The following is a 13,751-nucleotide window of genomic DNA, read 5'->3' on the forward strand; positions in this document are numbered from 1 at the left end:
TTCAGGATCTCATTTTAGACAATATACAAGATTACTTCCTTATTTTCCAAGGCATTCCTACTGACTGACTCTTTTAAACCAAGTTCTAGTATATTAAGCAGTGTTTTGACTTTTTAAAGTCACAATTCTGATCGCTTTCTCAAACAAAAGTTGACTTGCAAGCTACAACCTAATTCAAGATCTCCAGCTTACAGAACTTCTGCAGACCTCCTAGAACAGTTCGATATGAATTAGCAGCTCAGAGAACCATATACAATTTCACTTCTGCAGTGAATCACAAAATACAAAGCATGAAAGTCTCTAAAGCTTAAAAACTAAGTTCCTGTGAAAGTTACCCGAAGACTTGCAACACTGTAACAATGGCCACTCACTATGAGATGGTCATCTTTTAGTTTTTTAATAGGACAGATGCACTTTGTGAGAAAATCAGACCATTTTATTTCATTTTGCAGACAAGAGACACTATAAGGAAACAACACTAAGATGACTTCACCAAAACCCATTTAAAAGGCTGTCAGGTTTTGAAAGACGCGTTTTAAAGCTTTAGAAGAACTGTTACAGAAAAGGTTGAAAAGATCTTAAGGATCAGGGGACATAAGTGTATGATGTAATGGAGAGGGGAGAGTAACGACAGGATTTTGGCAGATCACAGCATAAACTTTCAATCACTGAAATGCAGAGAGCTCCAAGGGGAACTTCGCAACATGCCTAGATCTAGCCGCACCCCTAGGCACCCCAAAAAGCACAACACATTCCCACAAAAGAAATCAAAATAAAATAATGGTAACATCTACCTGAAAGACATCTCAAGGAGCTCTTTAGCACTTTTATAGGCTTGGTATTGGAGTAATTCCAAATATTCAGTCAGTCAAGAGATATAATGATACAGTGGCACAAAAAGACTCAAAGACAGATACTGAGGTACTGCAAAAAAAGTGGAGTAAGAGGTAGAAAACGTAAGCCCTATTCTGTCAAAACTTTAACTTGAATAGTGAGGCTTCAGATATGAAACTGAAGAAATCTGATTTGGAGAGAACGGAGTTGTAAGCAAAACACCAGCTACCCACCAAAATCCTCATTATCAAATGCAAGGACTCTGAGGTATAAGGAGTCTATCCTGACTAACAAGTTGAAAAGTAATTAATAAATGATACACATTAAAAAAAAAAAAAAAGAAAAAAGAAAAAGAGAGAGATACAAGTCAAACTCGTTCCAGTACTCTAAGGCTCTTTGTATATTTGTCCTTGAACGAGCTTCTCCTCACTGGACTTGGGAAATGGTAGAGTACTACAGACACCACCAAAATTTCTGGAGATTTGGACAATAGTAGATAGCAGCCAGCACTGCACTGAGTCTGACTTGTTCCCAAGCCTACAGAAGGTATCACAACACACCCTGTAAAATAGGGAATTGATTATGGCTTGGCCAGAGTTACAGATGCACGGCATCAGAACACAGTACAAAATCTGCATCAGTAAAATAAATGAAGTATAATCATGTATATGTGACAGTAGGAGACATGCAACACAGAGCAAACAGAAAATCAGATATAATTTCATTAGGATTACTAAGGAACACACCTTGGGCATTAGGTGGATATAGGAAAAGTCCTTAGTTGCACTTAGAGGTTTTGTTCAAGCAGGATGTGGTAGTAATGAAACTGCAACCAGAACAAATTCCTGGTACAATTTCAATGGCAAGAAAACATGCAGACACTCAAAGTGTAGGCAGGTCCACACAAAGTTAAAAATAAAAGTTAAGGACATAAAGGACCTGCTTGGTAGATGGCACACAACAAACTCCAATATGCAGGAAGAAGGACAAAAAAAAGGTAAAGTGGAAGAAAGATTTCAAGATGGGACAAAAATATAAACTACCAAAAAACCCCACCTCAACAAATTCATTCTATGAAAAGGATTGAGACTATGAGGTGCAAGCTATAAATACGTAATCACTCTAAATACGGAAGTGGTTATTGACAGACTCTAAATCTAGCAGAAGGAGCAGCACCAGACTGAAAACTACTGAAAAATTTCCCATCGGTGCTCCACCCTGCCCCCCCATGCTGTGCTACCAGCATACAAGACCTTTACAAAACCTTTGTAAAGCATGTAGCAACGTTCTGAAGCCACACACACTGAGCTGTGCCTACCCTTGGATAACGGAAAAAGTTATTTCAGAAAGCAGATCTAGGAAATGCTTGGAAACCTCGGACTTTCGATCTTCTGGAAACATGGAATAACATAAGGAAGAAGGGCAGGGTGAGAGCAGGAAGCAACATTAGGAAGAACTGGAGCTTCCTGAGCTGGTCTTTGAGAACCAGAAAGTCCAAAACTGAACAGGTGACATGATTGCATGAAGTGACGAAGTGCCACTTGGAGCCTATGTCTCTTCCTCCACCTGTTGAACATTTCACCTTAAACTCCCATCATTTTCTTTCTTTTCATACCTCAGATGGAGTGTACCACAGTAAAATGCAACCGGCGGTTACTTAAAAAATAAAGGCGAGATGACAGAGATGCTATAATTTTAGGTATATAAATACAGACCAGGTAAGTGTCAAAAAAGCTTCAAGTGTAATAGTCACTACTTTATCAATGGAAACTTTGTCAGAGAAGATAAATTCAATCCTGCCAGATTCATCCTGTCACCTACTCATTAATCAACTCACCTTTAAGCAACTAAAGCAAGACCACAATGTACAGTACCTTGGGGGGTGTCTTATCTGTTTTTACTGGTGTTTTCTTCTTTTTAGACAGCCAATTATGAATTACTAAAAGCATTAAGCAGGAGTAATTTTCTGCTAAATGCTTCTAAAGTGTGTCGGGTAAGCCAGGATAAAAGCCATGATGATACAAATGCAACAACTGAACCCAAGACCTAGTGAGTTTCTGAACTTGGTCTATGTTTAGAGTAAAGGTCCACCTCTTGCTAACATTTTGCATGTTTGGAACTGGGAGTGTGTTTGGGACATACCAGAACAAGCAAGCAAGCTTTATAGATATAAATCACAATTTCAAGTTAAAGAACTTGTCTTCCCCAAGACACTCCTTCTAGTGTGACAAAGCAAACTTGACTAGGCAGATGATTATGCCTAGGGCAAAATCTGTGTGCTGTAACTGTTAAAATGGTATGAGAGAGAGTTGCTGGAGTTCATTACTTCCCCACCCTTGACAAGTCTGGACTAGACAAGAAGAACAACTAATACACTTGTCCAGTATTTCAAATATCAAAGTTACTACACTTGTTGCTGCTCTGAAAAATAAAACCCTGATTAGAAACAAACTTTAGTCTTTCATGTTGTTAATTCCCCTTAGTAACAAGTAAGGTCCTTAACGTACTAACGCACGCACAAACATGTAATGCAATGATAGAAACATGTATTACTAAGCTGGCAACAAGTCTTGCAAAATGACAAATACTAGTGATCACTTACAGATTTATGGAGATTGTGCATGCTATATTTATGCAGAGGGCAAATAATAGAACATGAGCCATACTTCCAAAAAGAAGAAGAAATTAAGTCTTCCACGTAAAGCAGGATGGCTCAGCTGGAATTGCTATTTCACCTTCTATCTGTTGTTAGGTCACTTAAGGACTAAGCTATTTCTATTACTCTATGCAGGAATTCCCCTGGAGGGGCCTGCTATTGAAGAGCAGCAACACTTTGTTATTTCAAACCACTTCTGTATATAGAACAATTTCTTACAAACATCAATACCTCCAAGTCATAAGTAAAGAAGAATGATAAGCATGAATACCAGTAACTCCTTTCTGCCATGGAAGGACTTCTATCCTTAGCAAGGGTGAAACCTATGCATTTTTGCACAACATGTTTTGCAAGCCAAAGATGCTGTTACTACGTAAAGCCACTTAAATGCTGATAGATTTTCTTATTTCAGAAGTTTTTAAAATAGAATTATTCATGTTGTAGAAGAAAACTGGTTAGAATATTATGAACGCACAGGGATTTCTATAGAATAGTAAGATGTTGATATCTTTATTAGGAAGCACATTAACTTCAGGCACAGAAGAATCAGTTTTTAACTGGAATATTCTGGACTATGTTTTATTCATTAGTAGATTCTCATACTTTGATTGAGATCATGCAAGTCTCTTAAGCAGAAAGCTGGAAAGGTTTTCTCTGAATAAATTCATTTGGTTGGCAAGGATATGACCTGGGACAATATTCTTACCTTTTTCAAATCAGAAATGTTTGGAAGCTTAAAGTTCAGATTTTGGCGCAAAATCTTCAAAGAGTTTCATGCATGAAATACCACAACATTTACAAGAAGACAACAAAATATTTTAATTTAAATATGCCCCATACTATACAACTGTATAAAATATTGACTAAGCATTCATTTGAACATTAAAAAAAAAACAAAAAACCCAAACAAACAGAAAAAGCAAGCAGCACACTGTAGTAATGATAACAGAAGGTGGCACAGGCCAGGATGTACAACCAGAAACACAGGCAAGTTACTGTCTCACAACCTTTGTTTATAATTACCACCAGAAGGGGAAAACACACTGTAACCATCCCAAGACTTCCCTGGTTTCTAGTGCCCACCTTATTAGGCAGATGTCAGTGTACTAAAATGATGAAAACCATATTGGTATTTAACATTCTGTTCCTTTTAATTGAAAGGTAGCACTGCTTTCTTAGGATTGCTAGGAAACAGAACAGCAGCTACCTAGGTTTCTAATGCAAAACTAATGCTTCAATTGGTAATGATAGAAAGACGTAAAAAGGACAGAACAGGAATTATTCCAACAATTTCAAACTGAATGAAATGAAACACTACATCCAGCAGTAATTTGAGAAGCATGGAAAAATACCTTGGAAAAGCTTAAAGGCAGTTGTGGCAAACCTACGAAGTTTCTCTCAGTTTTACTTATTGTGTGTTAATAAGCAGTACACACATCCAGCTGATTGTTACACCTCAGTAATACAAAATAACCTCATACACTCCCATGTCCATAAAACACAGCTCCAGCAATATACGGTATTAGCTCTTCTTGACACTGTTAACACTGAGATAGTGCCGCTTGAGTTAGGTCCAAGACAGACACCAAATACCAGTGTTTCTTTCAGTTCACAGGGCATACCAATCAAAACAAGATCATAACTGCAAGTGTCACTAAAAGTTCAATACATTCCTGCTCTCTGTAGACACAGGATATCAATTTCTACTTTGCTTTGTATAATGACGGGCCTTCAATAACACCACTTCTACACTGCGCCACAGCTTGGAATGGCCTCATTATACATCTTACTTCTTAAAATATGTATTTTTTATTTAAAAAACAAGGTGTGAGCCTGGGAATTTAAAGTCAATGTTTGCTTCAAATGGCACAGAATGAGTTTCTTTGTATTAATTCCAGCTACAAACTCATTCTAAGACCAACTGTGGCAAAAGCAAATCAACAGAGAACCATGCTTTGATTTCTAAAAACACACTGAGAAGCTTCAGACACCCCCCTTCTAAAACTGTAAGTGATATTTTCCCACAGATATCAGTTACTGTCTCTTAAAAAAAATACTGCAACTGTTTCAAAGTGAGGATCTCCATTTTAAAAAACAAGTAATAAAATACAATTCTGTCATCTTTCTTCCTCTAAACTTGCACGTCATGAGCTGTTGTCTTTAAACACTGACATATAAAAAACCCTAAAGCTTCTCCCACATAAACCCATTACTTAAGTATGCATCACTACTTGGCATTAAGCATTTCTAAATACCAGCTTAATTTGGAAGCAAAGCTAGCAAAGTTTATATCTATGGACAAAGCCGGTAGAAAAAGATACAAGTGTGCAGCTTGTAGAACAGTTCACGTCAGGAATGAATGAGGAAAAGGCACTCCATCCCTCTTCGCTGTTCTACACACTGTGTACAATTTTTCAATCACTGTAAAACCTCTGCTCGTAACAATGCAGATTCACATACTGAGTTGAGTTCACATCTCTCCATTACCATTTTTTTCATTGAAAAATTAACATTTCTGTGAATAAGAAACATTAGCTTTATTTATACATTTGAGTACTTTTTTTTTTCCAAATGAGAAAGTCAAAGCTACCAAACAAATACTATTGAAGATATAAATTATCTGAACTTAAATAATTTAAAATCGACTTATTTAAACAACTTTCCTATTGCACATTTTTCCATTACTTTGCCAGATAAAACCCTATATAGTCATTCAAAAGGTTAAAATTTTAAAAGCACGAGTTACACAGCACCAAAATAAGGTGCCGAAAAAACTGTAAGCCTGCTGGAAAAATGAGTGCCAATAAAACCAAATATAAATATATATGTATATACACATCTAGTAGTAAGTCCAGGATGATGAGATAATAAATACTTTAAACAATTTCCCAGATTTCCAGAAACATGTCAGAAACTATAGAAAATAATGCAAAGTTACTTTAGGAGACCAAGAATACACATGCACAAAATCTATAATAAGAAAAAGTTTTATAATTCCCATACTTTAATCTTCAAAACCACCTCCGTTATCGCTATGTACTCCACACAATGACTAGCCTATTATCTTGAGGATTTACATCAGTCAGAACAAAGCAAGCTTCCCCCATTTGCTTTATAATGGAACAGCCTACAGTACCCCCAAAAAAGTAAACCTAGTTTGTCCTGTTATGTCTCAAAAGGTCATCTTCTGCCTATCTTTTGTTCCTAGTGATCTGGGAATGCACTCATGACATCCATCAACCTGCAGCATGAAAAATAAGGATGAAAATTCCTTTATATTTTTCTGAGCAAACATATTGGAATTTCTCCTACTATAACTGCTGCTGTTGCCACCAAACCTATGACCTGCTGTTTCCACAGTAAATGTTTCCCTTGCATATGTCTACTTGTAACCTTGGAAAAACAACAGCAGTTCAACTTAAATGGGTAGGAGTATAATCTGGCCTTCTTGTCTGAATAATTTTTGGTTTGGGTTTCTTTGTTTCTTCTTCCACATCATTTTCCTGGTCACTCTCACACACGTGGACGACAACACTAGGAGTAGTGTCAGTTGCAGCATGTAGTTCATACTTTTCTCCTGTAAGTTAAAATATTAGCAAACCTGGTTAAAAAGGATCTATTCTATAGAAAAAGTATAAAAGGAATTAATAAAAATAAAAGAATATGTAAAAATGTGCAAGTAATACACTGACAAAAGCCTAATTTCCACAACACTTCAGACTGTGCAGGCAGCTGCATTGCCAAGTCATGTTCACCACCCTCAAGTATTTAGGTTCTGTTTTCAAAGCAACATAGCTCAGCTGCTCACTTGAAAGCAAGTTTACATAAATCACCCTAGGCATTCAAGAAAGCATTCTGCATGAGCAGGCATAAATTTTCTTGGTGGGTTTTTGTCATTTTAAAGCATAAAACATTTTCTATACACTGTACCATATTCAGGAAGACTTTGTTTTCCTGAATGATGGCAAAACTACAGGACCTTCCTTCCCCCAAAATCCTTTTACTGTTAAGAAAGCTGGATGCAGTTCTTCCCACCTCAGAGGTGCTCTAAGACTGTTCTAGCATTCAGCAGAGCTAGACAGCAAGCTTCATACCTATATAATGTGAAACACAATACAATCAGTGTGTAGAAGTGCTATGACACAAATTTTATTAACCACTGATCTGAAATCTGTTTTTTCCATAACAAAGAATTTGTTTTAAATCTAACTAGGTGTTAAATAATTTAATCTTCCATTAGATCAGGGAAAGGGCAAACTATTTCTTTTTACCCCTTCTCTGGTCAGCTACCTTGAATTTTGTTTCTTGTTACTTTATACTCATTACCTCTCTGTGGAAAGAACAGTCTCCATTAAGACCATTACGGTTATCTGTACATCAGCTGCTCAAAAGAGCTAACACCCATGGCAAGCAGCACACACTAGTGTGTCAAGGCTCTAAAGTGGTCTCTGCTCTGTTTCCCCAAGAACTTTAGGAAAGGTAACTGGCACAAAGGGCAGTTCCATAGAAGAAAAGGCTTTTGCCTCCAGTTCTTCAGAAACACACAAGCCACTGGGATAAAGTAACCACTGCCTTGCTCCTTGGTACCAAGTCATTAACTCCATGTTCCAATGGACATCACAGTCAAGAGGCAGAGCTTTACAGGGCTCAACGTTTCACAATATAAATGAAAAATCTCATGGAAAAACAGGATCACAGATCTTCCAATGACCTTACTGCAGGGCATCTCCATAACAGAACTTTCAGGGGAAAAAAGGACCAGCTTTTACTGCTTAGTAAATGCTTATGTATTTATTTTAAGACTTGCAGGGTGGGGTTTTTTTGTACTGCTAAAACTTAAAAGAAATGCCTGTAGTAAAGAAAGCAGCACTCACGGGGCAAGCTCTGAACTTTCATAAAAATCAGTAAGCTGCAACATTATTTATTTATTCATTCCATGTGCTCCGTCAAAAAACTTTTATTCCAGTGAGCAGAGTCTTACGGGACTTCTCTTTCAAAAACTGATTTCAGGAAAACAAAATCTTTGAAAAAACATTCAGTATGTCAGCTGTAATCTTGATGGATGGTTTTAAAGACCTACATGCAGGCTCATCTGCTTAGTTTACATATTTCTGGATAAACAAATTATTTGTGGCAGCATTTTATACCTCCACTTCTAACTGTAGTATCTTTCCTATAAATTGTTCTTGCCATTATAATTCACCCACCATTTAAAAGATGGTATTTATTAAAAACTGGCAATAATCTACCCCATTTTTTATGCCAGCATAAGCATAGATTTTTTGTCCCTCCACAAACTGCAAAGGGCTGAATTTTCACAGGTAAAAATAATTCCCCAGCGGTTTGTGAGATGCCCGTTACTTTCACTAGAATCTTTGGGTATCACCAGCGTACAGTCAACCATAAACTGCTACATAGAAAGCTGATGCATGAGGAATAAAAGTCCTGCCCTACCCTCTTCTCCATCCTTTACTACTGACATAATAAGACGCATTCCCCAAACTGGTAGGTAAACAGCTATATAAAAATACTACAGTAAAATGATTTAGACTATAGTTTTTATTCTCTTTGGTACTGCTACTAAATTTGGCCATTTTTTCTCTCCCCTAAACTTAATAGTACAGTTGCAAACAAGTTAAATCAGAGTTATAGAACTTGGGAAATATAATTTGCACCAATTCTCATTAAGAAGGTTGTCTTAACAGAGATCTAAAATGACATGAAGGAACGCAATCATTAATCACTGAAAAGTGGAACCATATTTAAAATAAAAACTTCAATTTAGTGAAATTTTACATCCATTTCTGAAAGCAGTACTTGGTTTAAAACACAAGTAGCAGGTAGAACTGTTTCTCCTATCTGTTGTGCTATCTATTTTTAATAAATAGACCTATAAACATGGTTAGATGAAATGACAAACAACTTAGGGAACAGCACTAGAAATAAGTGGCAAGTGTACATCCTTAATATCTCCTTTACTTTGGACAATGGGGGGGGGGGGGGGGGGGGGGGAAGAGGAACCTGATATAAACTTTATTGCTTTCATAGGGTAAAGCTATCACAGAGTTTCCAATAAATGAATGAATTGCAGCAGATGATAATTAGAAGGAGCAAGGAGTGGCAGAAACTTCTCCCTCTTAACTCCAAAAGAAGATTGAGTTGATACTGATCATTTCCCCTCCTACACATACTATATCTCAGATGCAGAGGTAATTCTAGCACAGAGCCACCCAGCTGTTACTGGTTGATTGAGACAATCTGAAACAGGACTTTCCCATCCCTTCTAAACTTACACAACTACACAATTGCCTCTTCATTTTTAGGACGCTGCTTCTTGAAAAGTCTGATTAACAAGCTAATATATTACTGAAACAACATTCATACTCTCTACAAGCCCCAAAACAGAGCACATTGTGGAGGTCTGGGCCTTCCAAGTGATCCTGTGGAATTACAGTGTGCACAAGAAACCACCATTTACTAACACTTTTTCTGATATCACGTATTTAATTGGTAGGTAGCAATTCATTTAAGAAGTTCTAGAAATTCAGAAAGTTTTAAAGGTGTTTTACTCAACCAAAATTCTAGTGTTTCTACTCCTCCTTACCTGGTCCTAACTTGGAGATGGCATATAAAAGGTCATAGTTAATAACTGGAGTAGCATCTTCTACTTGCTTCCAATCAACAGGTGGAGAGGCAGGAGGTGAAATCAAGAACTGTTTATCTGGATTTGGTGGTGCCAAATGTGAACTTCCAATGTGCAGAGTCTGAAAAAAGCATAAAAGCAAAAGCTGTTTCACTATTATCAATGAAACCATCATTCATGAGGAGTTTTAAGGTTTGGAGAGATGTTATGCTGTAACAGGCACTCAAGGTGGCAGCATGTAACTATACTATTGAAGAGAGCTATATGAAAGACCCAGTATACAAAATACAGACAAGCCACCACATTCATTAACTCTGATGAAACATGCAATGAAGTATGCACATCCGCATCTTCTCATTATGGAGCTTTACAAAAATTTCACCAGAAAATATCTGCCCTTAAAATACTGAAATAGGAGGAAGCTGGATATGGGCTTTAAGGCCTAATGACAAATGGTGTTGAAACTCATTACCACAAGTGAGAGTGGTGAGAATTCTAGAAGGTATATAAATAAACTGGCTCCTTCAGGACTGTCCCTAGGGACATCTGAAACAGACACACATAGATTAATTTTCCCATTAAATTTACGGAGGAAAATACACAGCAGCTACCAAAACGTACCCAGATTACCAGAACCTGAGAGTTTTGCATCTTTAGCAGTGGATGCTAGTCAGCTATGTTGCTGCACTGATGCTGATCTGCAAGTACAAATATGTGCTAAACAAACGATTTGCAGTAACAAGAGTAGGATCAACAGGCAGAATCCTGAATGTGCAGCTCTCTACACTTTGGATTCCCTCAGATACTACCTGAGCACACGTGTGTGTGTGTGTGTGTGTACTGTTGGCAGAGCACACTTGGCTTCCCCCACCCCACTAAACTCTATTCCTATTACTATCGTCTATTCCCTTTCCCCAAGGTTATCAAAACAATACAGGAGACAAATGCAAAACTATGCAACAGTGTCCAAATACTTGTAGGTTTGGAACAATCTGTGATTCTCTAATCAAATAAAAAAAATTAACAGTGTTTATTAGCATGATTGAAGACCTGTGGAAGCTTATCGTGAGTTATGCTTTAGTACCTTGTAAGGATAATCACAAAAACACTTACCTGAGCAAAATACAGTTTTATTTCCTTTCCAAGGAACTCTGTCTTGTGCAACTGGATCCTAGCATCTGCTGCAGATAAAGGGTTACTGAAATTTATTCGTACTCTTTTGAAGCTCTTAAAATACTGAAAGGTGGTATCTCTGTCATACGTTCTAAACAGCGACTCAAATTTGGCCTGAAAAGAAGGGAGCAGAGAAGAAAGTGAATAGACAAACTATACATTTTCTCTAAAAAAATACAGAAATAAATTGCAGTTACTAGTAGGGGCATACTACCACTCTTGAATATTGATGTATTTATAACAGCTTAGATTTAGTTTTTTTCTCTTTTATAATGAATTTTTCTAACCTATCATTGTTTCTCTACAGCAGCTTTTTTCTTCCTTATTAAAAAATAGATTATTATCATTAATGACGTGTTGGACGTCATAATCTGAGATAGCAACATACTAGAAACAGTAGTATTAGTAAGATATTGAAAACAAATGCTTGTCTTATAAAATTAATATCCAAAGGCCTTGAAAAAAGTCTGCCAAGCATGCCTTTGTCTATGTGTGCAACTTTCAAGGAAGCCAACACAACAGTTTTAATAGAGAAAAAAATAAAGCATATTGCAAGGTAAATGTAATTTTCTTCAGTGACTCAGCATGCATAATGAAGTTCATGAACATCTGGTTTAATAGCTGCTACTTTCATTTAGGAAAATGAACATATTACTGAACTCTAGTTTAATAGCCTCTTCTATTTCTGGAACCAAATTCTCAAAAGGCTCCCACTATGTTTAAAAAATAATAACAATCTTAAAGTACTAACTATACAGCTCCTGAAGGGTCTTTGACACACCTTCTGTTTTGACTGTGTGGTAAGAGTAGGAACTGGACCAAAACCTCCTATCTTCATAGATCTTCAGTTGAGTTACTTTGCTGTCCTTTTGGCATGAAAAGACTGAAGCACCTTTACCAACAGCTGGCTATCTCCATTTTGCACTTCAGGTTTGTGCTCCTAGGGCATCTATACAAACCCAACTTGCCTATATTTCATATCTTTTTTATGACAACTGCTTACACTCTTACTTCAGGACGCCGGACCAAAGGAGGAGGAGAAAGAAACAGGAGGTTCTGAAGCGGCCATGCTCTTGCCAAGTGAGCTTTCAGGCTCACACTGAGAACACAGTAACCAGTCACAAACCTTATTTCAACAATGGCATGAGATCAAGCATTCAGATTTCAGATACTTTCAAGTATCTTCTCTTCATAAAAGCTTACTAGAAGTTCAATACAAAGCCAAAATAAACAACTATGTAAAATCACATTGCTTCATTTTTTTTTACTGTTAGAATTTGACTTAGTAAGGAAAAAAGCAACAAAGATTACATAAGAAGGCAGCAATTACTCCAAAATTTCATTTTCCTTCCTGAAAAGCTCTGCTTCACAGACTCACCACAGCTGTACAGAACCACTATATTTCAAAGATATTTTAAAATATCAAGGCTGTCCTGCCCCTGTCTGCTGAGCCACACTTAAGCTTCTTCAAAATGAGCTCTAAAACAAGACCAGGACCCTCTGCACACATAGCTTGTATTTGTTAACCTCCTCTACTCCAGAAAGAGCTGGATGCAACCACGAGAAGTAAGTCAAACCCACGCTAATTGCATTTTGAAGTTCACATTCAACATTTAAATTCAGGGAGTACCTGCAAGATTTGTGCAATATATATAGTTTTTAAAATATGTGTGATTATAGAGGTCATAAATGTCATTCTATCAACACAACACTAAGCAAAATGTTATTTTTGTCCTTAAGGTATCTTAGCAGTCAACATTCCGCTGTACCAGGACTGGATTACTCTACATTATATTAAGTCTAATCAGTTAAATATAAATCCAAAAGGACTTCTTATAGTGTTAACATTATGCTCTTAACTACATTGCCAGCCAAAAAAAACCATGAAAAGTGTAAATTGTACTAAAAGTTATGTGACTCTTACTACCAAAACTACTATTTAAACGCTTGCTGAAAACACATATGCAAGAGAAGAATACACTATACAGATAGTCAAGACAGGCTGGAGGTAAACTTCTGATCGTTTGCAAAAACACATAGCTTAAGATCTAATAATTTCCAGAATAGTCATTTATATCAGAGCATATTGTTGCAGACTTGTATGACCCAAGACCCTTACATCAAACTGAAGTTTTCTTACAAGTCAAAAAGCTATCAAGGCATCTATATTTTAAACAGTGTGAATCAGCACCTATATACTTCAGTATTCCAATAGTTTGCAAAAATAAAACACAAAAGATAAAGCATACCCTTGTTTCTGCTTGATTGAAGACATCGCTATCTGCCACACAGGCAATCAGAGAACTAAAACTGTAGTTAAAATTTCTAAAATGCATTTTGTGCTTTGCCAAAGCGATGCTTGCTGTTCCACAGAAACCAATGACTTTTAAGGAAGCCGTTGGTCCTGCAGGCAGCGTTTATAAGGGAAACAAGTCCAGCCCCTTA

The 13,751-nt window shown here is 36.9% G+C and overlaps 1 protein-coding gene across 3 annotated transcripts in view; it reads right to left on the reverse strand.

Moving 5' to 3' along the window:
• Positions 1-4,284: 4,284 nt before the first annotated feature.
• RCAN1 (regulator of calcineurin 1) overlaps positions 4,285-13,751 on the reverse strand; it is a 42,627-nt gene continuing 33,160 nt past the window's right edge. Inside the window, exons 2-5 of one of the 3 annotated variants that reach the window (XM_056328780.1) lie at positions 13,556-13,747; positions 11,247-11,420; positions 10,095-10,254; positions 4,285-7,067 (exon numbers count right to left, since the gene is read on the reverse strand). In XM_056328780.1, the coding sequence (XP_056184755.1) occupies positions 6,904-7,067; positions 10,095-10,254; positions 11,247-11,420; positions 13,556-13,642 (585 nt within the window). In that variant the 5' untranslated portion in view covers positions 13,643-13,747 and the 3' untranslated portion in view covers positions 4,285-6,903. Of the gene's footprint in view, positions 7,068-10,094; positions 10,255-11,246; positions 11,421-12,087; positions 13,520-13,555; positions 13,748-13,751 lie in introns of those variants that run through there. The other 2 variants (XM_056328781.1, XM_056328779.1) reach the window with 2 other exon arrangements.

The sequence above is a fragment of the Falco biarmicus genome, chromosome 2 (assembly GCF_023638135.1).
Source record: "Falco biarmicus isolate bFalBia1 chromosome 2, bFalBia1.pri, whole genome shotgun sequence".
Classification (NCBI taxonomy): domain Eukaryota; kingdom Metazoa; phylum Chordata; class Aves; order Falconiformes; family Falconidae; genus Falco; species Falco biarmicus.